At 32.1% G+C, this 26,122-nt stretch overlaps 1 protein-coding gene and 1 pseudogene across 1 annotated transcript; one reads left to right on the forward strand and one right to left on the reverse strand.

Annotated features, from left to right (window-relative positions):
* Positions 1 to 1,229: 1,229 nt before the first annotated feature.
* Positions 1,230 to 2,237, reverse strand: LOC144553774 (BTB/POZ and MATH domain-containing protein 2 pseudogene; annotated as a pseudogene).
* A 12,654-nt stretch (positions 2,238 to 14,891) lies between these two features.
* LOC144554746 (WAT1-related protein At4g30420-like) lies at positions 14,892 to 17,349 on the forward strand. Its single transcript, XM_078303066.1, has 7 exons — positions 14,892 to 15,189; positions 15,520 to 15,588; positions 15,691 to 15,807; positions 15,901 to 16,129; positions 16,362 to 16,523; positions 16,616 to 16,767; positions 17,072 to 17,349. Exons 1-7 carry the CDS (start codon positions 15,002 to 15,004, stop codon positions 17,265 to 17,267), a joined length of 1,113 nt encoding a protein of 370 aa, XP_078159192.1. The 5' UTR covers positions 14,892 to 15,001; the 3' UTR covers positions 17,268 to 17,349.
* The last annotated feature ends 8,773 nt before the right edge of the window (positions 17,350 to 26,122 follow it).

Raw genomic sequence — 26,122 nt, forward strand, 5'->3', positions numbered from 1 at the left:
ATTTATGAATTGCTTTGAAAATAAATAATTTTGTTTTTTTTAGATATTAGTGAATATCAAAATTACAATATTTTGGAATATCAAAGTTGCTTGTGAAAAATGATAATTATCCATATCAGATTATTAAGTTTAGAATATTTTACAAATAATTATTAGAGGCCAATTAATAATAAGAACACCGGTAAGTGACACACCGAATTGTTTTATATTGAAAAGTTTTCAGATTGTGTAATATTTAAATAATAATTTAATCGCTCATTTAAAATTGTTTCAAAATATTTTTTAAATAATCTTAATTTTTCTCTGTTATTTGAAAGTGTAGTTATATTTTAGACAATTGTTCTTAAATTTTTTTTTATCATTTTGATTTTCTTTAGTATCCGAAATAATAAAATTGACAAAATCAGGTTTTTTTGTTCAAGTCCAAACATTCTAAATAAAATTTTTTTTATCATTTTGGACAGGTCAAGGTTCAAGAGTCTACTGCCTTATGGCTTCTAGAGGACTTGGATGCTATTCCCATTGATAGCTGGTACCCTGATGACTATCAGATGGTACTATATATATGAAGAAGATCAGACTCTTGCCCCAATGAAGACAACCAGATGGTGCTATGTGCCAGTTTTTTTATTTAAAAGATATTACCTTAGTCCCCAATGTGTGTGGCTTAGAACTTGTTATGATTTTGATGATATAGTTGAACAATTATGTGTGTTTACAGTTTATTTACAGCTGATGATTTTGTAGTGTCAGGGTTTATATTAAAAAAACTGAGTAATATGTGATGGTTGTAACTAAGTCAACTATATCTTTAATTAAATGGGCTTAGGCTTTTTTATCAAAATAAAATAAAATCATGTCATGCAGTTGAATCAACGAACCAATTAAATATTGGTTCAAAGGTTAACATCCATTTAATTTGTAGGTAAAAGGAATGAATATGCAAACAAAATGCTTAAAACCGAGGACATTCAATTGTTTAATTAATATGCACAATCCACATAATATAACCAAGCAACCTATATAATCAAAACCGGGTATAATCAAAACCAATTCATGCAAAATATTTCAATTACTTTAAGAAATACTAAATCTTACAAATATTCCAGAACTTCTATATATAGTGAACCCCCCCATATTGCAGAATTCATATACGTACATTCAACAAAAATAAAATAAAAACAAAAAACTGAAAGGGAAATTAGGTAACTATCACATCCTAATTTAATTTACCCTTGTTTCTCAAGTAGTTCTTTCAAAATTAACGGATCATTGTTAACTAAATATTGAAATTGCTCTGTTCCTGCAAGTTTTTTAAGACTTCCAGGAAGGGCTAAAAATTTCAAGCATGTTTCTTTAAGATGATTGCAATAGTGCCTCTCAGCAAAAGACAACAAGGTAGCCACATTGTTTGTGTGAATACTACCGCACAAAATCTTCTCGCATATTATCTTTAATCTATCCAACCCGTATATATCCGCCGCAACCAATAGATGCTGAGTCATTAATTTAGTGTCATGTTTCTCATCACTTCCTTTTATATCTTCAAATTCAGGAAATGAATCATTATATATGAAATGAAGCAGACCTTTGAACACTGCAGGTTCCATTTCTTCGATTTTAATTATTGAATCAGCTGATTTCTCCTTCATCGGACCAAAAAATTGTGCCAAAAATACTGGAGATCTCACCGCAAGAATGCACTTGTGAGCACGTAAAGTTTGACCATCCACTTCAAATGTAATATCTGCTCCATATCCATTAACCAAAAGATGCCCGAATTGCTCTACGATTTTACCAGGCGGAACAACAATGGATGCATTTGGCTCAACCGGAAAAGTTTTAAAAACACTAATCACACTTTTAATTACGAAACAATCATCTTTGATATATGAGTCCAGTTCCGTTCTTTTAGCAAATGATAAATAGCCCCAAGAGGTGGTAAAACTGCTGAAATTTCGTATTACGGATGCCCGCATTGTCAGTACACATCCACTTTGGTCGAGAATAGCAAAACTAAATTGTGCCTTTACACAATCTGATGTGCTATTAAGGAAAAGATATATCGATATCTCGTTATTTCCTGCTTCAGTGTAACCATTTGGATAGTACTTGATACTCCAGTCATGCCCACCAACATCAAAATTAGTTCACTCTAGAAATTTACCTTTTCCGATATGCTTCTCTAAATTGTACCCCACAATCCTGAACATATGTATTCTCGTTACTTCTTCCATTCGTCTTTCACAACCTGTGGTTTCTAGGGTTGTAACGGGATTTTGTGCGGAGATTGACATGGATGGAGATCTATAGAGGAGAGAGGGTTCAATTACTATAGGAAAAAAAACAGATTAAAATAGAATTATAATTGGTATAGTAGAACGGAGATTGAGATGAATATATCTCTCATCTCATCCTTATTAAGGAGCTTAATGTCTAGATCCTGCAAGGGTCCTGATTTACTGGTTGAATTTCCAGATCGCACATAGATGAATTTTCCAAATTATAAGCTTCAACACTTAAGTATGCATTGGTCGCGCCGCATATGATCCCAGTGCCCGTAGACCGCGCGCCGCACCCGTGGACCGCGCCTCTAAACCACGCACGGCACTTACGGACCGAGCCTGTGCACTGCGCATCATTTTTCTTTTTTTCTGCTGAAGGCGGGATTCGAATCCAGTTGGATTCTGTTGGTGCCAAAATTCTTACCACTACACTAGAGTTCGCATGTGTTATCTTGTAGATAAATAAAATATTTAATTATTTTTCTCTACAAATTTGATTTAAATTATCTCTCATCCTTATTAAGGAGCTTAATGTTTTCTACTACATAATTTGCTCTCATTGCTATGCACGGAAACGATTACTAGTATTTATAAATGAACCTAGTAATAAATATTCTTACTTTAGATCTAAAGATGAAGAATAAATACATCAAAGAGGTAATCTCTTCTATTTCATTTAAGATACATTTGAATAAAACAAAGAATTGAGCTAATTTTAAATTTGAGAATAGTTGTTAATTTAACTTTTAGTTGAATTAGTACTATTCATTGTTGGAAAACAAAATAGGTACCTCGACAGGATAATTTTTGGCTGTTGAGCCAGGTTAATTCTGAAAATAAATGCAAAAACAAATCCCCAAATCTCTATTGTTCTCTGAATTGTAGAACAGGTTTTAAATTGACTCCACCTCCCACCAGGCGCCACAGATATCTACAAGTAAAATTACCACGTTTCAAGTTACTTTTAACTTCATTTTACAAATAGTTCACTAATTGAGAACCTCAATCAGTACTCAGATATCCAAATTTAGCCATAATTTAACCATAATTAACCTTAATCACCTCAACAGCGTCCTTTTCGAACCCAATTTCTGTTCATTGTTGAGGTTTTAAATGGACTTGTGCTACAATAATTAACTACTTATTTTGAACAAAATTTGGCCAAAGATTTTAACATAGCAGTTTTGGCTTCATTAAACCATGCATATCCGTATGCGTTTTTTTTATTTTTCAGATACGAATGCGGATCTGATAACGTGGTGAACAATTTGCCGCGTGGCACTTTGCGGATAGGGGAACTGGAATAGAAATCGTAAGGTGGATCCGGTGTTGTAAGAAAAGTATAGACACAGACTGAAATGTGGGGTTATACAATGTTGTAATATATGGAACGTGTGCAGTTGTGATTTCGAAGGGGAAGTTCATTGAACGCGTGTGGGATCGCAAGGCTTTGTGAGGGGTCTACAGACAGGAGTTGAGTGGATTGTTGCGGTAAGTTGTTCCTCCGAGTAGCTTAAAAGAGAATCAATTGGACGATGTGGCATGATTGAAACCGGTAGAATAAGTACGTCTCGTCGTCTCACTTTTAGTCGGTGGAGTGAGGCAACAATCTATATTCTTAGAAATTTATGGGCCGAACGGGGCCCATTTAGGGTTTTGCTTTAAGATTCGTGCCAGATTAAATTGTGGGAACACGAGCCGAATAGGAATTGAAATCTGCTGAAATCCACATAGGATTTTAGGGTCCTGAAATTCCAAATCCAACCATTTAAATTTTTTCATACACGAATCTCAAAGTAGACAGAATTTTATGCACAAATCACGAAATATATAGATGGTTGGATTGAGAAATTCAGAGTCCCTGAAATACCTATGGATTCCAGCAGATTTGCACTCGCCGGATAGAGATACGCACATAATCTTGATACATGAGCTTGAATCCATGGGCAAATTGGACATTTCACTTTTGTCAGGATGATGATAAAGGAAAGAAAAACATAAAGAAGAGGCAATGAAATAAAATGAAGTAAAAAGTTATCATATTTAATATTTGAGGAGGTTCAAATGCACTCAAATTTTTGTGCACCCAAATACACCCTATATTTCAAATCGTTTTTCTCCATTTTCAAAGTATGAATAGTCAATCCAAACCGTTAGATGCGATCTATATATTAAGATGTGCTTGGAGACCAAATTTTACATTTTTTGAAATTTTTTTATTATTTATTAAGCCACGTTGAAAATCGCTGATTTTACATTTTCTGGACCATTGGATCAGCGATTTTCAAAGTGGCTTAATAAATAGTAAAAAAATTTCAAAAAATGTAAAATTTGGTCTCCAAGCACATCTTAATATATATATCGCATCTAACGGTTCGGATTGACTATTCGGACTTTGAAAATAGAGATAAAAGGTAGGGTGCATTTGGGTGCACAAAAATTTGGGTGCATTTGAACCCTCCTCTTAATATTATTTTGTTCGATTAGTTTTTTGCTTCATTTTATTTTGTTTCACTTTTGTGAGAATAGGCTTGATGGCACAGCTCCTCTTCATTTCCTCAAAGAAAACACAAGCAATAAATTACAAAATCAAGCCCCACCAAAATTAGTACGTTTCCTACTGTAACTCCTTTTGTCAGATTTAGGGCTGTAAACGAGCTGGCTCGGGCCGAGCTGGGCCTTGGCTCAGCTTGTTAATTCTGGCCCGAGCCTGGACCGAGCGAGCTAGACTTAGGAGTCCCGAGCCAAAAGTCTTGGCTCAGCTTGTGACAAGCCAGCCCTAGCTAGCTCGCGAGTTGACGAGCTGGCTCGCTGGGCTTTATTGGGCTACTATTATACAAATTGAAAAATAAAAAAATAAGAAAGCTCATTCAAAAAATTTACAAAATCATCCAGCAAGCACATCTTCAAGCAACTAAAGCCCATATCATTTCTTCCTGTCACACCCCGAGACAACCCGCCACGTATAAATATGTAAGGCGTGTGCACATCACATACATTATCAATAACAATATAAATAAAGACACATTTATTTCATAAGCAAAAGAGTTAAACAAACGATCACGCCCGACATGGCTAGTAACACAGACACTGTCATGCCGACTCAATGTATCAATATAGAATTATGGAAACAAAAACTAAACAACATGTGGCAGTTTATCAATTCTTATATCTTCCCGCTTAGTCTCACTCTTGTCCTTGCTCGAATTCTTCCTCTTCATTACCTGGAACCCACGTAAAAGTGAAACGGGTGAGAGATCGAACTTTCTCTCAGTGCGGGAAGTCCAACCAACAGCAAAAGGCTGCCAATTCACTGGGAAGTCCAACCAACAGTGAGAGGTTGTCGCCCTAACCGCGGAACTCCTGCCAGACGCTAGGGTTAGACCCGTGACAGGACCGCTTTCGCCTACAGTCACGTTATCGAGGGGTCCAATCGAACACTAGACCCAATATATACATCACAATATGCAAGCATATTGGCCCCTGTTCAATTACCATATTCGTTCTTTTTCAAAAACACATTTATTCAATCACATAGTTCATGTCATGCTCAACACATCCTATTCATGCAAGTCCATTAGTCAATATATGAATCCTATCACTCCATGCAAGTTATTTGTGTCTACTCAAGTCATACGAATGGTTCGACAACAACATGCATAAATTCAACTAATGCAATAATAATAAATAATTGAATGACAATAGGAATGTAAAATAGTTTTATAAAGTCTAGAAAACCCGCACCTGTAGTCGTAGGGAAGTCGTTAGACGTCTCAAGATCTTCTATAATTTCAGAGTTTGAACCTAATTAAACGACATATATACATTACTCCTACGTTAATACTTCATATTAATCATTCTAGAATTCTGATTTTCCAATTAAGGTATTTAAAATTCTTAGAGTCTAGGTTACGTGATTAAGTTAAAAAAAAAAGGTCGATCATGAATTAAAGTTGAAAAAGGTAAATAGATATTCTAATTAAAATAAATACTCATGAAAATCCCTAGCAGCAAATAGAGGTGCAAGAAAGAAACCATTAGAATTAAAAAAAATCAAACAATCAAATCGAAGTATTAACAAAGAAGCTAGTGATCACTAAATCTTCTAACCGATACATGTAGGCAACGTATCATATAAAATAGAAAAGAAAAAGGTTTATTCAATTTAGGAGACTTATTTTATTAATTAAATGAATTGTTGGATAAATAACACATATTAATTTCGGTTGAGATCAGAAACAATTAGAGTTAATAAATAATATTTAAATAGTTAAATAATGCTTATTCAATATATATATATATATATATATGAGACCTAAATTTTTTTTAAACGAATTGTTAAATAAAGGAGTTAGATTAAATTAAATTGAGATAGTAAATGAAACCTATAATATTTAATCCAATAATTTTAGAAGGCTTCAATTCAATTGAGAAAGAATAAAATAAATATCTATTAATATAAGGTAAGTGTCTAAGTAAAGGAAATAATTTAACATATAAGGAATCAGAATTCTTATTTGAAAATAAATTATCTAACAAGGAAAGTATTATTTGTAAAGGAACTAAGTTAACAGATAAAGAATTCGAATTCTATTTTGAAAATAAATTAACAAACAAGGAAATTATTATTTGTGATGCATATAATTTCTCATTATTTATTTATATTTACCTTTCCATATAATAAAAGCATTTCTAACTTCCATTATTTGTTGACATATATACAGAACGTCAAAGTTTAGTAGTAACATGGTAACGGAATTGAGAAAAGGGATTTATAATCTCATCTAGGTGTAAATATAAAAAATAATCATTTTTAATTAACAGACGAAAGAATGGAATTACAAGAATAATAACAAAAATAAAAATAAAAGATTAATCGAATCATTGTATGAGATTCAAAATTATTGTCACTTCAACCATGGGAACATCTAAGATTCCTTTTGGGGTTATCATCGTAACATGATCCATGTAGGTGTCTTGCACCGATTATAGGTTGAATTAAAAATAAACGACAAGAAAATAAATAAAAAGATAAAAGAAGAAACAAGAATCAAACCAAGCCGTATAGATGTCATGCATCGTTTATGCGTTGCATTTTATTATTATTATTATTATTATTATTATTATTATTATTATTATATTTTTTTGTGTTCTATAAGTTCGCGGCCCGGATTCCGCGGCCCGGAATAAAAAAAAAACAAAAAAAACAAAATTCGGGACGCGCATATTTTCCGCGGCCCGGAATAAAAATTCTGGGTCGCGGAAAAAATCCGCGATTTGGATAGTTTTAAAATTTCAGTTCAGATCTGATTATTTTTATTAAATTAATTTTTTTAATGGGTATTTTTTAAAAAATCGGAGCATTTCTAAAGCAGAGGCAACAAAAGATGAAAACAGACACGTAGGCCAGATAATCAATGACGTAACAGCATATGCATTATATCTATTAGGTGAAAGAATTTGGGACCCCCAATGATTTCATTTTTTTGTTAACATCCTAGTATATAAATATATTATCAGATTCAGAGATTATCAAACACATGGTACGATTTTTCGCATCACAGAATTATTAAATTATTAAAGAGTAAGACATAAATGTTATAAATATCATAAGATCTTATGTATTATTATTTTAAAAATTTATTGTATAAATTTTAAATTTTGATTTAAATAGTTTTAAAATTGGTTATATAATGAAATTGTAAAATATCAATTTTTATTATTTAAAAAAAATACTATTTTTTATGATTTTTGAAAGATGATAAAAAATGACTTAAAAATAAAAAAAAATTGTCAATATTTGAGTCTTTTTTTTACCATCTTTTATAAAATCATAAAAAAAAAAAATTTCAAAAATAATAAATATTTGTATTCTATAAGTTCATTATATATATAATCACTTTACTGAATTACCTAGATCGAAATTTGAAGTTTATATGATAGATTTTTATGACAATAACACGGAAAGCCTTATGTTGTCCATAACATCTAATTAAGCGTTATCCTCATTATTTTAATAGCGCTGGCAAGTCTTGAGGCTCTATCGCATGAATCCATATCACATAATGTAACTCCAAATTTTGAGTTTAGATCCAGACCGTCGGATTTGTTTTGATACAAAAATTAATTAAAGAGTGTCCTTGATTGATTCGAATTTTAATTGGACGATTTAGATGTAAACTCAAAATTTGAGTTACTTCGGAGGATTTTTAAGCAACAAAGGACTAAAAAAGAACACAAGTAGGAGACACAAATATGAATTCCGATCCCAAGTTACTCAAAATTTGAGTTTGGATTCGAACCTTCTGAATTCTGATCAGCATCTGTCAATTCTATTTCAGACCGAACTGGTTGGTATTCTGATTAGACAATTTCAGCTTCAAACTCAATTTTTGAGTTATTTTATGGGATCCGGACCCATAAATAGACTATCAATGATGTAACATCATATTTGGTTAAAATATTTGGGGCCCCCAATGATTTCATCTTGTATTGCACACTCATATCTGATTCAGAGATTACAAATTAAGCACAACTATCACATGCACATATGATTCCGATCCGTATCGTATTCGTGACTATCTGAATTCATATCCTTATCCAAAAAATTATAACGGATAAAAATACAGTTCGACTACTATCTAATCTGTATCCGACCATTTACATCCCTATCCGTGTTATCTTATCTGAATTTTCTGAAGTGACCCATATTTTAGTTTTCATCCGGGCTAATCCGGTCTGTCGACGATAAACAGCCCCTTTTATATTCGTGTTAAAAAAAATCGGATGGTCCGAATTAAATCAAACATGCAGAGAGGGCAAAAAAATTTATAGGAAGAGGCAAAGTCGATCAGTACCGATAGATCACCACTAAAACTCGAAATCCAAGAGGGGGAGGGAAGGGCGGCTGCCCCCTGTTATACTCTGGGTCCGCCCCTGAATACTGCGGTCCTCTTGTTGTGTGGTTGATTGCTGGTAGATATGAAATAGCCACAAACAAATTAAATAATTGCCGACTAATTAACAAATCAGAGAAAACTGCCCTTAACCAATCCATGTTCATGCATATTGATTACGGGTTAGGTTTGTTCTGATTTAAAAAAATTATGTGACAAATAGACGAAGGTTCTGGTAGCTGTCATATGGGCCTCACCGGTTGTTAATTAAGGTGCTGTCGTATAAACAAATACGACAAATCAGTAACTTTCATCAATCGTTTAATATGTGATCGTAGTACAAAAAATAATGGATCCTGATTAGCACCATAGGATACACTGTACACACTTTTTTTTTTACATTTTGAAAATAATCAAATATTTTTGAAGAATTGAAAAGATGGAGAACTTTTTCTATATAATAGAAGAAGCACACCGTGATTTCTTTGGGTCCGGATCCCCTAAAGTAACTCAATTTAGATATTCTCTAAATTGTTTTATTACTTTTTTTTTAATAAGAAAGTTGGGATCAAGCTACCCAACACTCTTTTTAAACATCTGTTATTACAAAAAATAATATTTTTCATTAGAATTTCAAACTCATAATCCATCACATCATATGACATATGCCTTTTGCTCAGTGTTATCAGAACCGGACCAGACCGGACCGGTCGGTTCAACCGGAAAAAACCGAAACCGGTCACCTGTCCAGTTCGGTTCTTCTCTATTATCGCTGTAGCTACTGTATCAGAGAAAAACGATTTTATCGGCCGGTTCATATTGAAAATTCGCTGGATAAAACCGTGCAAAACCGCAGTTCAAATCATATTTCACATATCTTGCTCTTGCTATAATTTGATTTCACATATCTTCTAATTTTTCGAATTCCCCAGATCTTGCCATTTCTCCCTACGCTGAAATGGTAGGAAATAAGAAATTAGTTCACCATTCTTCTTCAATCTTCTTATAAATATCGCTGTGTATTGCACATATGCTCAATCTCATTCCAAAGGATAGGCTTGAAACGAAATCACTAACGGACCTGTATCAAATACTCTAAGTAATCTCCTTTAATCATTACAATTGAATTTGCAAAACATGAACTTGAAAAGCTTGAATTGATTGTATTGAATAGATGAATGCATTTAAGGTGTTCGATGAAATGCTCAAACCAAAATAAGAATTGGATGAGAGTTGTGGAGTTGTCAATGATTGTGTCTAAGTGTCTGGTAATAAATCTATACATATTTCTCTCTCAATTAAATACTTGCAAGCAAAAAATTGTACTGATAGTAAGCTTGACTTAACAATTTTTGATGACATATCAGTAAGGTTGTAAGCATCACTAAAATTGTGATTTATTCCACTGGAAGAGAGTTTAGTACTGGTAAATAGAGGAAAAAAATATATATTTTATCAGATTGTCTGAGGTACAACAAATGCACTAAGTTGACAAGATTTTTTTATATTTCTACTTCTTGCTTTTTAACTTAGAAATATATTACAGTAAAATCAAATGTGTAACTACAAGGTACTAACCTCTTAATTGTAAACTTCAGAAAGCATGGTTTTGAACTTATTATGTGAATCACATTCATATATCCCATGAAACCTCAATTTTTGCCATTTCATATATTTTTTAAGAACCTAATCATTATTGTTATATAGAAACTATGTCGGCAATTAATATTAAAGCATATGGGCATGCCGCACCTCCTCCGAAAACAGATACAAGAGGCAAAACAGATCCGGCTTGGCTGAAATGTTGTGACAGATAATGTCGTGCACATAGTGACAGATAATACAAGAAATTATTTTACTGCAGGTAAATTTTTATATGGACAAGAAATTTGAATGTTGAAGGTAAATTCTCCAGAAACACTCTTTCTTGCTAAATTATGTTAATCAGATTATGGACAAGAAATTTGAATGTTGACAGATAATACAAAAAAATTTGAATGTTGAAGGTAAATTCTTGCTAAATTGCCTTAATCTGATTCCATGGTTATAGGTATGTCAAGTATATCTAAGCTTAACACAATTCATTTCAAGTGTCGAATCATAAGAGACAAGAATCTCATTTTTTTTCCAGTTTTTTACATAGAAGAAATGAGCAAAATTACTCAATATTCATCAATTTCTTAAACTTTAAATTAATAATTTAATATTATGCAATGTCAGTGCTTCAAAATATGTAGAGAAGATGAACGCAAATGTTTGTTAATTTATAAACTTTTATTTGAATTAAAATTATATTTTTTGAATCTGGTCAACTCTCGGTTGACTCTTTCTATTTATTTTTCAGATCCAAGTTATTTTATTTGTTTCTCTCAATTTGTTAATTCAAAAATTATGTAAAAATCATAGAAAAATACTTCTAACCATAATCTATGTACTGTGTAAGATTTAGAAAGACATTCAAAAGGATAAAGAGATATGATTGTTTGAAAGATATGGACAACAATGTCCTTATATGAACACATTGCTTATTCTAAAGATTTATGTGAAGACATTTTTCTTATTATTGGATAACAATGACCTGGAATCAGATTAAGACAATTTACCAACAATTAAGGCTTTTATATTCTTTATTTTTCAAACTCTACTTTACAAACAAGAAGTGAGCTAGAGCAATACCATACCTCATAGGTACCAGTTGAGTTTATGTTCTATCCAAAGGGTCTAGCAAACAAATGCTAAATTAAATTGGTACCAAGCTGGTCTGCTACTCAGATGAAAGAACTATACACTGGTAAAATGTCACATGGTAATCTAAGAAAGAACTATAAGAAGAGGACATTAAACTAACTTGTCAAATTAAAACAAAATTGGCATACCCTTCCATTTGGGAATTTGTGTTCCACTGCCAGCCCCTCAAGCAAGCTTGTACCTAGCAGATCTCTCACAGTGCTTGGAATCTTGTTTACCGAGATCTTTTTTGACATCTTAATCTCCATATTATTCTTGTGAGAAAGAACTCCACTTTCATTTGCTTCACCTGCCACAGCACCACTTCTTGAACCCTCTATCGGATCCTTCAGCAAAAACCTCACCACCTACCTTCTCAGCACCTAGAACATGCAAATCCTAACCATGATATATATATCATGGTATTTCAGTTACTGAGTGGCATTTTACTTAGTTTTAGATTTCTAAGTTTTATCATTTTAATTTTGTTGTTAGTTAAATGTCGTAGCTTTTAAAAGTATTAAACATTTTATTTTGTGTTAGGAGGCTACTTACAACATATTATGTGTCAACAGTCAAGTATATCAGATAATTAGATGTTGGACTTCTATTATGTTATTGCTTTTCTATTTTCTCTATGATTTTTAACATGTACTCTTTGTTAGAGTTTGTTAGAATTGCATGTTCTATTGAACCAGATACATACTCTCTTTGTATATAATTAGTTTGGCTTTTAGATAATAAGTTATATATATTTTAAAAAAACAGCAATTGAACCGGTTGAACCACAGGTCCGACCAGTGAACCACTGAACCGAAGCATTAGCGGTTCGATGTCCGGTCCAGTTCGATATGATAACATTGCTTTTGCTACTTGATCAAACATTAATTGTTACTTCTACTCGTTTTACTACTTATAGTAACAAATAGTGGTGTCCTACACCTCAAAAGTTCGAAAAAAAAAAAAGACAATACCTAACTACAAATCTGTAATAAATGCGAATACAAAAATTATAAGCATGTTATTAATTATTGCCTTAACTTAACCTCGATTAATGAGATATTTTTGGCGAATATATTGTTTTTGAATAATGCATATCATGTGGCTCAGCTCTTTTATAGTGCAGAAATTAAACTAGTAAGTTTTCCAATTTTAAAATAAGGACTCACTAAATTGATATTAAATAGAATTCAAACATGCGCTACGGAGAAGGCCCAATTTTAGTTACTATGCCCTTCTGATTTTCTGCAGTCTCCGGATTCGATCCTATGCCCTTCTGAATGAAGAGCTATTCGGTTACCATTTTAATATTGAATTTTAATCTTACTTCTAAAATTCTTCATTATTACCATAAAAGTGACTAATTTCTAAAATTCTAAAAAAATAAGTTAACTTAAAAAAATTTATGTACTGACTATAGTAAATATATAATATAAAAAAAATATTTGTTATTTGTTATTTGTCATTTTTTCATTTCTTCTACTCGTTTTTTCATTTCTTTCTAGGTTGAGTTTAGAACTTGTGTTCTTTGATGGAATTTATGTCATGCAAAATCATACCGCAATTCATGATAAATTCAAGATTTGCTACGATCTTCTAGTGAACTCTTAATCTGAAACTTAACGTTACCTTGGTCCATAGCTATGATCTTCCGGAGAGACACAAATTCTATTTGTTACTGTAAGTAGTAAAACGAGTAGAAGAAATGAAAAAATGACAAATAACAAATAATTTTTTTTAAGTTAACTTATTTTTTTAGAATTTTAGAATTTTATTTTTTAAGTTAACTTATTTTAAATGACAAATAACATTCTTTATATAATATAAAAAAATGATCAATTAATTATCAATTAATCCAAAATATCCTTAAATAACATTTAAAAAATTGAAAAACATTGGACCAATAAAAAAATCGAGTATCTGGCAAACAAATAAGTGTTTAGTAAAATTTTTGTGAAAAAAAAAATGAGGAAAGAGGAGGATACGTAGATTTTGTGAGATAGAGAGTGTTGGAGAAACGAGTACATGTCTAAATAAATTTATACTTCTACACGTAAAAAAAATATCAAAATTATACATAGAACTAAAAAGAAAAAAGAAAAAAGATAATCCATTTATTCGAATGATTTCAATTCGAAATTTTATTTTTTCATCATAGACGTTGACGAACTAAAACATCTACGTGCTTAACAAGAGAGTAGAGATTAATGATATACATCGTAAAAAGATTTTTGTTATGATAAACAATAGCAATCAAACAATGTGAAAGGGGACTATTTGGTGGGCCCCACCGACAGAGACAGTTGGACCCGGTCCCTACATCCTAATACTATATATATATATATCTTATGAAATGATCTGATCCATTAAGTAACTTGGACGTCGTATAATAAAGGATAAAGAGCACCTAGCTGGCTAGCCACGTAAGCTGATCATTAATTGATAATAAAGGATAATTAAGAGTACTCGTTTTTCTTCTACTCGATTTTTTGATTGGTCCAATGTTTTTCAATTTTTTAAATGTTATTTAAGGATATTTTGGTTTGATTGATAATTAATTGATCATTTTTTCATTTCTTTCAATTTTTTATATTATATAAAGAATGTTATTTGTCATTTAAAATAAGTTAACTTAAAAAATTTATTTGTTATTTGTCATTTTTTTTCATTTCTTCTACTCGATTTACTACTTATATGTAGTAACAAATAGAATTTGTGTCTCTCCGGAAGATCATAGCTATGGATCAAGTAACGTTAAGTTTCAGATCGTGGCAAATCTTGAATTTATGAATTGCGGTATAATTTTGCATGACATAAATTCCATCAAAGAACACAAGTTCTCCACCTAAACTCAACCTAGAAAGATAAGCATATACCACATGCAAACGACAGCTTATTGTGGGCTCCATTATTTAATCAGTACATTGCATGCATACTATAATAGAACCAATATAAATATGTACAACAGTACAATTGTACACATCAAATCCTAGTTGTTACCTACGTCGTCTCTGGTTCCTACTTAGTTCTTCTCTCTCTCTCTCTCTCTCTCTCTCTCTCTCTCTCTCTCTCTCTCTAGGTGTAAACACAGAAATGAGTGGGTTCAGCCTAGATGAACATAAACCATGGATGGCCATGGTAGCAACACAGTGCATATATGCAGTAATGAATCTCCTATCGAAAGCGGCATTCAACCGCGGTTTCAGCACGATGCTTTTTGTGGTGTACAGACAGAGCTTTGCATCTCTTTTTCTAATCCCTTTCACACTTCTTGCAAAGAGGTACGTACTTTATATAGTTTCTTTTTAAACACTTTTTACATAGCACTGACACAAAAATTTCATAGAAAGAGAAAGAACTTATGTTAGATTAGGAGATCTCCAAATAATGAGCATTTTGAACTGAAAAGTCCATTGAATAAATATTTTCAGTTCATACTATAAATTATGAGCAGATCAGACATTATTCAAACCAACCTAAATTGGAATTAACTGCATGTCTGTGTTTTACACAACATCAATACTCGTGTCATTATTAATTATCATTTGTTGATCTGAAATAATTTAAAATGTTAAGCATATTGATTAACTCAGAACCTAACAAATTTACAGGGGCAGGGTGTCTGACATGTCTCTCAGTTTTAAAGGCTTTGGATTGGTTTTCATTGCATCTTTAGCAGGGTATGTATGAACTTACATGCAATTCAATTAAGCTGGGAATTTATTATATTGATTTATATTTAAATTTTTACTTTTCCAATGTCTTATATATATACTCAACAGTGCCACAATCAATCAGTCATTGTATTATCAGGGGATACAATTGGGCTCTCCATCAATGGCAGCAGCTATGGGCAACCTAATTCCAGCAATTACTTTTGTAATGGCTGCTTCTGTTGGGTGTGTTTTATACTCTTAAAATTTTAATCTTATTTTATATGTGAAATTAACAGACAATGAAATTATTTGAATTCGTCATTTCGCATTTTACAGATTAGAGACAGTGAAATTAAGAAGTTTAAGAAGTTGGGCTAAGATACTTGGTACCATGATTTGTTTAGGAGGAGCAATGACAACGGCCTTCTTTAAAGGACCAAAGCTTCTAAACATGTCTTTCCAAAATTTAATGGTGGATCTTCACACGAATATCGACAAATGGGTTATCGGTGGCCTCTGTCTCATGGGATCAAGTGGTTTATGGTCTTTATGGCTTATATTACAGGTAACTTTAATTAAAGATTACAACAATATTAAATTGTGAATACAAAGAATAAAATAAAAGAGTTTTGTGTTCTCATGTTACTAAATTCCAAATCTTGATTAAAAGATTATTTAAACTAGCCAGATCTTTTTATATTTCACTTGCATATATACTTGATTAATGCAAATATTTTCTTCATTCTAAGAGTGGTTCCAATGAAATATGATAGTTTTGGTCTTTCCCTTTTTTGTAGGTTCCCATTTGCAAATCGTACTCCGACCCGTTATCGTTGTCGGCATGGACATGCTTAATGTCAGCCCTACAAGCAGCCGCGGCAACATTTTTCATGCATCCTGGTGATTTGAGCATTTGGTGTTTCACTTCTCTGAGTGACCTCTTTGCTTGCATATATGCTGTACCTAACTAACCCTTTTGCCTTCTTTTCAGATCTATTAGTTATTTAAGGGGAACATATATAGCTACAATTAATTGATCCATGATTTACAGGGTTTCTTTGGATCTGCTGCGACCTTCTATCTGCAATCGTGGTGCATATCGGTTAGAGGGCCTCTGTATTCTGCTATGTTTAACCCGCTCTCGACTATAATTACAACGGTTCTTTCTTCTATTATTCTTCATGAAGAGCTCCACATTGGAAGGTAATTGTGTTCAAAACATTCACAAAATTTATAGTCAGGATAGTTTTACAGTAATAAATACTCATCGAGAAACTTGATTGCGACCATAAATAAACAATAAATCAATGAAAAATCTATAAATAATGAGAAAAAAAAAGTAAAGAATTGGAATGAAAAAGGTTTACTCGCAGCCGACGAACACTTATACCGGTTATTACAATTTATCACCGATATCTACTATTTGTATTGTAACTTCTAATAACTCTCTTTATTTCTTTTGATTCTAAGAGTTGACACAAATTATTTCTACTAATTTCTTCTCCAGCGTTGTTGGTGCTACTGCCATTATTGGAGGACTGTATATAGTGTTATGGTGTAAAGCAGAGGATTTGAAGATAATGAAAGAACAGAGAATTATAGATTATAAAAATATTTCCACCTCAATAGACACTGAATCTCAAAATTGTGAAACTGATATTGAACAACCCCTTCTGACAAACAAGTCAGAGTTGGAAAAATAGAAGATTATTGTGTCAATTTTTTGTTAGTATTTATGATATTTTTTATTAAGACCATGTCCTTCAATGAAAATATTAATTTTGGCCATTTTATTTTTCAATTGGGAAGATTTTGTTTAGTTCATGGATCTACATAACTACAATATGACTACCAAAATTAAGTAATTAATTCTAAACAAAATTGAACACATAAATCATTCAAATCTGTATAAAAAATTTCTGTAATCTATACTCTCATTTAAAAATAATCGCTATAAATTAAACAAAAATAAAATGCTAGCCCAATTAGACTGCTTGGCCCAATTGGGCTTTCCATCAAACAACCAATTGATGCACTGGGAAATTTTTTTTGTTTAAAATAATGAAAATTATTATATAAGAATTCAAATTGAAAAAAAATAATATATTGAGGAAATTATACAAATATTTGCTAAAGTATATCTTGTTTTGTATTTGGTACGAAATCAATTCTACTTCTAAGACAGAATCTAGGTCATGATAATGTCCAATATAAGGGTGTATGTAAGTATGAATTTTCAATTAATTAACAATGGCAGATATGTTGATGTTAATATTTATTAAAATGAGGTATTGACAATTGCGCAATGCATTTGCCAATATGACCCAGGATGAATTGTTCAGGTCCAATTATTTCAATTGATGGGTTACAGATTCCAGGCCCCAAATATTAGCAGGTCAAAGCCCAACACTTCATATTCGATTTACTTAACGTGATTAAATCATATAAAAATTATAATTTAACATGTTATTAAACTTTAATAACATGTTAAATGATGGTGTTTCTATTTTAACGGCACATTTAACTGCCCAAAAACTAATATTTCCGTCGGTCTCTAATTTCTAACCAATCGCGTTGGAGCTTATACACATTTCCTATCGAGGCGACAAGCATCAGTTCGGAACCAGATGGCAGAACGCGATTTCAACCGATACAAAAGTGTTTTTTTTTTGTAGTAGTGGTATACAGTGACATTCGGATATATACTTGTGTAAGTGTTAAAAGTAAAAAATTACTTGTGTAAGTGCCAAAAATTAATAAACATCACTTTCTACTTTCTTATGATGTTACTGCTTTAAAAAGTTTAGAAGTACGTTCTCATCACTGCTTGATATATCTAAAAACTACACAAAAGGAGAAATTGATTGACATCATTTTCTAACTTTTCTAAAAGATCATCTATTCAATTTCTATAATTATGTCAAACACCATATAAGAAACCTAATTCAGCCTACTATTACAAATAATTTTTTCAATTTTGAAAACAAATGAGCACAAGTAATTAAGCCCATTAAATCTTGTCTGCTCTGCTTATTGCCTTGTCAAAAATATGAAAAATTATAAAATTCATATTGATTCTCCTCCTTTCCAACCGTAAACCCTCACATAAAGCTCTTCTTATTAATTAAATTATGATAAGAAAAGTACAATATCAATATATATATATATATATATATATATAGGCTAATATGCTTTCGGTAGCATATGGGCCGGAATACACACGGTCCAAATTTGAAATTTCAAAATTCAAAAAGTCGATCTGAACTGTTCATCTTGTTCTCCATATTAATATGTGCTTGGAGACCAAATTTTACATTTTTCTGAATTTTTTTACTATTTATTAAGTCACTTTGAAAATTGCCGATCCAACGGTGGCTTAACAAAACAGTAAAATCGTTGGATCAACGATTTTCAAAGTGGCTTAATAAATAGTAAAAAAATTCAGAAAAATATAAAATTTGGTCTCCAAGCACATATTAATATGGAGAACAAGATGAACAGTTCAGATCGACTTTTTAAATTTTGAAATTTCAAATTTGGACCGTGTGTATTTCGACCCATATGCTACCGAAAGCACATTAGCCTATCTCTCTCTCTATATATATATATATAGGAATATGCTAGCATGCTATGCATAGCATAGAGCCCCTCCATGCAACGCCTTGGAGTTTGACTTTTCAAAATCCTAACGGTCGATCCGAACCGTTCATCTTGTTCTCCATATTAATATGTGTTTGGGGACCAAATTTTACATTTTTTGGAATTTTTTTACTATTTCTTTAGATTTATTGAAAATCGCTGTTTTCAGCAAATCTGGACCATAAAAAAACAGCAATTTTCAATAAATCTAAAGAAATAGTAAAAAAATTCCAAAAAATGTAAAATTTGGTCTCCAAACACATATTGATATGGAAAACAAGATGAACGGTTCGGATCAACCGTTAGGATTTTGAAAAGTCAAACTCCAAGGCGTTGCATGGAGGGCTCTATGCTATGCATAGCATGCTAGCATATTCCTATATATATATGAGCTATGGTGAGCTATAGAGTAAACAGGTTTTTTATTCCATGGTAAAAAAAATTCATTTTGAAAATCCAAACAATCCATCCGAAACGCTCAACATGATCTCCATATTGAAATGTGCTTGGAGACAAAATTTTGTATTTTTTGTAATTTTTTTACTATTTATTAAGCTACATTGAAAATCGCCGATTCGATAATCCAGAAATTTTTACAGTTTTTTACGGTTCACCCGGATTTTCAGATTTTCAAAGTGGCTTAATAAATAGCTATGTTACCCTGACACTCTTAGGAAGTCATCGTACCTGTGTCCGACACGTATCCGACACCGACACGCGTACGATACGTATCAGACACGCCAGCTGGCGTGTCCCTACTCTCCTGATACGGTCTCCGACACCTGGTTGACTCGTCCGAATACAGTTCTGACACGTCAGATACGGTCGGGACATGCCATCAGCGCTTGTGAACCGCGCCTGCAGCTGTGAGCCGCGAAGAGCCAAACCGCACCTGTGAACCGCGCATACACCAGCGCGCGCAAATGGAAATTTTTTTTGCTTGAGCTGTGATTCGAACTTGGGATCTCCTAGCACCAAGGCAAAACCTTGAACCACTCCATCAAGATTTTGGTTGTGTTATATTTCAGTAACTACAATATTTAATCTATCCTTAATGTTAAGCCTTTAATTTTTTATAACTTCATTCAATAAATTAAACTTATTATGATTATTTAAATGTAATATATAAATTAATAAAAAATATTAAATGTATAATAGCCGTGTCATGTCTTCTATTTTTGAGAATTGCCGTGTCACCGTACCTGTGTTGTATCCGACACGATACCCATACCCGTATCCATGCAACATAGATAAATAGTAAAAATATTCCAAAAAATGTAAATTTTAGTTTTCAAGCATATTTATTATGAAGAACATGTTGGAAGGTTCGAATCGGCTATTTGAACTTTGAAAATGAAACTATTGTGTGAAGTATAAACGTGTTTTACTCTATAGCTCACGGTAGCTCATCTCATATATACATATACATATTTTTTTGAAAATGAAACTATTTTTTTACATTTATTGAAAATCGTTGTTTTCAGCAAATCTGGACCATAACAAAAACATCGATTTTCAATAAATCTAAAAAAATAGTAAAAAAATTCCAAAAAATGTAAAATTTGGTCTCCAAACACATATTAATATGGAGAACAAGATGAACGGTTCGGATCGACCGTTAGGATTTTGAAAACTCGAATATTGAACCGTAGCACCGTAGCCCTCTATGCAACCCATAGCACCATAGCCTTACTCTATATATATATATATATATATGAGTGTGGCTAATTTGCTACCGGAAGCACTACGACCGAGGTGCTTCCGGGGCTATATTAGCATATGTGATGTTCAAACTACAAATCCAAACCGTTAGATATTTAATCTATATTAAAATCTACTTGGAGACCAAATTTTATATTTTTTGGAATTTTTTTACTATTTATTAAGATGGTTTGAAAGTTGTTGTTTTTTATGGTGCAAAATTTTAATAAAAACAGCGATTTTCAAACCATCTTAATAAATAGTAAAAAAATTCCAAAAAATGTAAAATTTGGTCTCCAAGTAGATTTTAATATAGATTAAACATCTAACGGTTTGAATTTGTTGTTTGAACATCACATATGCTAATATAGCCCTAGAAGCACCTCGGTCGAAGTGCTTCCGGTAGCAAATTAGCCACACTCATATATATATATATATAGAGAGAGAGAGAGAGAGAGAGAGAGAGAGAGAGAGAGATGGGCTATGGTGCATTGCAATGCATGGAGGGGTTTGTGCATTGGACCATAAATCTAAAATTCAAAATCCAAATGGCCGATCCAAACCGTTCATCTTGTTCTCCGTATTAATATGTGCTTGGAGACCAAATTTTACATTTTTCTGTTTTTTTTACTATTTATTAAGTATTTTACCAAATTGTTGATCCAAAATGAATTTTTTTTTACCATGGAATAAAAAACCTGTTTACTCTATAGCTCACCATAGCTCATATATATATAGGAATATGCTAGCATGCTATGCATAGCATAGAGCCCCTCCATGCAACGCCTTGGAGTTCGACTTTTCAAAATCCTAACGGTTGATCCGAACCGTTCATCTTGTTCTCCATATCAATATGTGTTTGGAGACCAAATTTTACATTTTTTGGAATTTTTTTACTATTTCTTTAGATTTATTGAAAATTGCTGTTTTTTTATGGTCCAGATTTGCTGAAAACAGCGATTTTCAATAAATCTAAAGAAATAGTAAAAAAATTCCAAAAAATGTAAAATTTGGTCCCCAAACACATATTAATATGGAGAACAAGATGAACGGTTCGGATCGACCGTTAGGATTTTGAAAAGTCGAACTCCAAGGCGTTGCATGGAGGGGCTCTATGCTATGCATAGCATGCTAGCATATTCCTATATATATATAGAGAGAGAGAGAGATAGGCTAATGTGCTTTCGGTAGCATATGGGTCGAAATACACACGGTCCAAATTTGAAATTTCAAAATTTAAAAAGTCGATCTGAACTGTTCATCTTGTTCTCCATATTAATATGTGCTTGGAGACCAAATTTTACATTTTTCTGAATTTTTTTACTATTTATTAAGCCACTTTAAAAATCGTTGATCCAAGGATTTTACTGTTTTGTTAAGCCACCGTTGGATCGGCAATTTTCAAAGTGACTTAAATAATAGTAAAAAAATTCAGAAAAATGTAAAATTTGGTCTCCAAGCACATATTAATATGGAGAACAAGATGAACAGTTCAGATTGACTTTTTGAATTTTGAAATTTCAAATTTGGACCGTGTGTATTCCGGCCCATATGCTACCGAAAGCATATTAGCCTATATATATATATATATATATATATATATTGATATTGTACTTTTCTTATCATAATTTAATTAATAAGAAGAGCTTTATGTGAGGGTTTACGGTTGGAAAGGAGGAGAATCAATATGAATTTTATAATTTTTCATATTTTTGACAAGGCAATAAGCAGAGCAGACAAGATTTAATGGGCTTAATTACTTGTGCTCATTTGTTTTCAAAATTGAAAAAATTATTTGTAATAGTAGGCTGAATTAGGTTTCTTATATGGTGTTTGACATAATTATAGAAATTGAATAGATGATCTTTTAGAAAAGTTAGAAAATGATGTCAATCAATTTCTCCTTTTGTGTAGTTTTTAGATATATCAAGCAGTGATGAGAACGTACTTCTAAACTTTTTAAAGCAGTAACATCATAAGAAAGTAGAAAGTGATGTTTATTAATTTTTGGCACTTACACAAGTAATTTTTTACTTTTAACACTTACACAAGTATATATCCGAATGTCACTGTATACCACTACTACAAAAAAAAAACACTTTTGTATCGGTTGAAATCGCGTTCTGCCATCTGGTTCCGAACTGATGCTTGTCGCCTCGATAGGAAATGTGTATAAGCTCCAACGCGATTGGTTAGAAATTAGAGACCGACGGAAATATTAGTTTTTGGGCAGTTAAATGTGCCGTTAAAATAGAAACACCATCATTTAACATGTTATTAAAGTTTAATAACATGTTAAATTATAATTTTTATATGATTTAATCACGTTAAGTAAATCGAATATGAAGTGTTGGGCTTTGACCTGCTAATATTTGGGGCCTGGAATCTGTAACCCATCAATTGAAATAATTGGACCTGAACAATTCATCCTGGGTCAAATTGGCAAATGCATTGCGCAATTGTCAATACCTCATTTTAATAAATATTAACATCAACATATCTGCCATTGTTAATTAATTGAAAATTCATACTTACATACACCCTTATATTGGACATTATCATGACCTAGATTCTGTCTTAGAAGTAGAATTGATTTCGTACCAAATACAAAACAAGATATACTTTAGCAAATATTTGTATAATTTCCTCAATATATTATTTTTTTTCAATTTGAATTCTTATATAATAATTTTCATTATTTTAAACAAAAAAAATTTCCCAGTGCATCAATTGGTTGTTTGATGGAAAGCCCAATTGGGCCAAGCAGTCTAATTGGGCTAGCATTTTATTTTTGTTTAATTTATAGCGATTATTTTTAAATGAGAGTATAGATTACAGAAATTTTTTAATATATATATATTCATTTGGATTTTGATCTTAGCCAACCTCAATGCACAAACCTCTATATATATATATATAGAGGTTGGCTAAGATCAAAGTGGTAGTTCCTGAGCTTTGGTGCTACCAATTCGTTTTTCAATTTTCAAAATTCAAAACGTCGATCCGAACCGTTCAAGTCAATCTCTATATTAAAATATGCTTGGAGACCAAATTTTACATTTTTCTGAATTATTTTTACTATTTATTAAGTCTCTTTGAAAATCGTTGATCCAACGGTGGCTTAACAAAATAGTAAAATCAAAAGCCACCTTTGGATCAGTGATTTTCAAAGTGGCTTAATAAATAGTAAAAAAATTCAGTAAAATGTAAATTTGGTCTCCAATAATATTTTAATATAGAGATTGACTTGAACGGTTCAGATCGACATTTTGAACTTTGAAAATTAAAAAACGAATTGGTAGCATCAAAGCTTAGAAACTACTACTTTGATCTTAGCCAGCCTCTATATATATATATATATATATATTAAAATTTAGGAGTCCTTTCGCAAGGCTAACATCCTTCAAACTACAACTCTTCGTTAATTCAAGAACCACAAAAATCTTTTTAGTTGACATATATATCATTTTTTTTTTTTGGCATACATTAATTCAATGATTAAATTACATTATTATAGACCGGATCAAATATGTCGAGCATGGGACTAGTTCGGGCCCAAGTTAGAGTGTGCGTTGTTGCTTCAAATATTTTTGGGCCAACATTTCATAAAAAAAAATTTAGGATTTTCCATTAATTACAATCATAAGAGAATATCGCTGAGCTATTCCTTCTCTAATACAAAATCCTGCCGCCTTCTTTTCTCTCTATTTTTTCTCTTCATATCTTAATTTTTTAGGGTGAATCATCTTGCATTAGGAGAGACGGTGCTTTCTTCCCAGATATGTTGTATGGGTGTAGCACAATGCCTTATTAATCAGCATCATCAACTTGGGTAGATTAAGAGCTTGAAAATATAAACACTAAATCTCTCCTCCTTATTAAGGAGCTCAATGTCTAGATTCTGCAAGGGTCCTGATTTTTTTTTTTTTTTCGGAATGATGCTCAGCCGTTGAATTTTTAAATCGCACATAGATGAATTTTCAAAATTATGAGCTTCAACACTTAAGTATGCATTGGTCGCGCTGCATATGATCCCAGTGCCCGTAGACCGCGCGCCGCACCCGTGGACCGCGCCTCTGAACCACGCACGGCACCTGCGGACCGAGCCTGTGCACCGCACACCATTTTTCTTTCTTTTTTTCTGCTGAAGGCGGGATTCGAACCTAGTTGGATTCTGTTGGTGCCAAAATTCTTACCACTACACTAGAGTTCACATATGTTATATTGTAGATAAATATAGTATTTAACTATTTTTCTCTACAAATTTGATTTAAATTATCTCTCCTCCTTATTAAGGAGCTTAATGTTTTCTACTACATAATTTGCTCCCGTTGCTGTGCACGGACACGATTACTAGTATAAATATAAGTATATATACTATTTATCTCATTTTTTTTCTCTTTAGTTTTTATTATTCTGGTAACAATTATTAAATAATTTGAAATTAGATATGCTCACTAATTAGAAACAAGTGGCAAGAATGCAAAAGATCATCGCACAAAACAGTGACCGATACCGGCGGGAATTGATTGGTAGTGTTTCGCAAACGGACCGGTCCGGTCGGACCGGGCAAAATCGGGGGCGGGCCACGTGTAGCAAGGGCACGGGTGTTACGGGTACGGCGGGTCGGGTTTCACGGGTATAATTTTGAAAAACCTTACCCTACCCGTTTCAAATCCATGGGTAGCACGGGTTCGAGGGCCGGGCAGACTGGGTAGGGGGCGGTCCGGTCTAGGTTCACGGGTAGACCGGGTTTTTTTTTTTTTTTTTTTGTAAGCCAATAAATTAGACCGGGTTTTTTTTATTTTTTTTTTCTGTTTTTTATGTTTTTGTTTTTCTGTTTTTTTCCTTTGTAAACCAATAAATTATAAATCATAATTCATTTAAACTAAAATTCATTTGACATGGTTGCATGTTTGAACTCAATAATTTTTGTTATAATAAAATATAAATCAAAATTACTAATTATTTTAAAACAATGTTGCTTAAATTAAATCAATTACTTTAAACAATAAAATATAAAAAAAAAATTCTTAAATAAATTACTTTAAAAAAAATTATGAATTATTTTTAAACAAAATTATGAATTATTTTTAAATAAATTACTTTAAAAACAAAAGTTACCCTTCTCCACTGGTGTGAAGGCAAGTTTGTAGATATCACAGCCGAAATATGATGGTACTGTGACAGTCTTTACAAGTTCAACTTGCAAACGGTA

This window comes from Carex rostrata, chromosome 5 (assembly GCF_964058835.1).
Source record: "Carex rostrata chromosome 5, lpCarRost1.2, whole genome shotgun sequence".
Lineage (NCBI taxonomy): Eukaryota > Viridiplantae > Streptophyta > Magnoliopsida > Poales > Cyperaceae > Carex > Carex rostrata.

Bases quoted from the DNA above. Each gene is read 5' to 3' on its own strand.
- LOC144554746 (XM_078303066.1), top strand. From the start codon at position 15,002: ATGAGTGGGTTCAGCCTAGATGAACATAAACCATGGATGGCCATGGTA. The intron at 15,190-15,519 runs GTACGTACTTTA...ACAAATTTACAG, and splicing joins TTCACACTTCTTGCAAAGAG to GGGCAGGGTGTCTGACATGT. The intron at 16,768-17,071 runs GTAATTGTGTTC...TTTCTTCTCCAG, and splicing joins GAAGAGCTCCACATTGGAAG to CGTTGTTGGTGCTACTGCCA.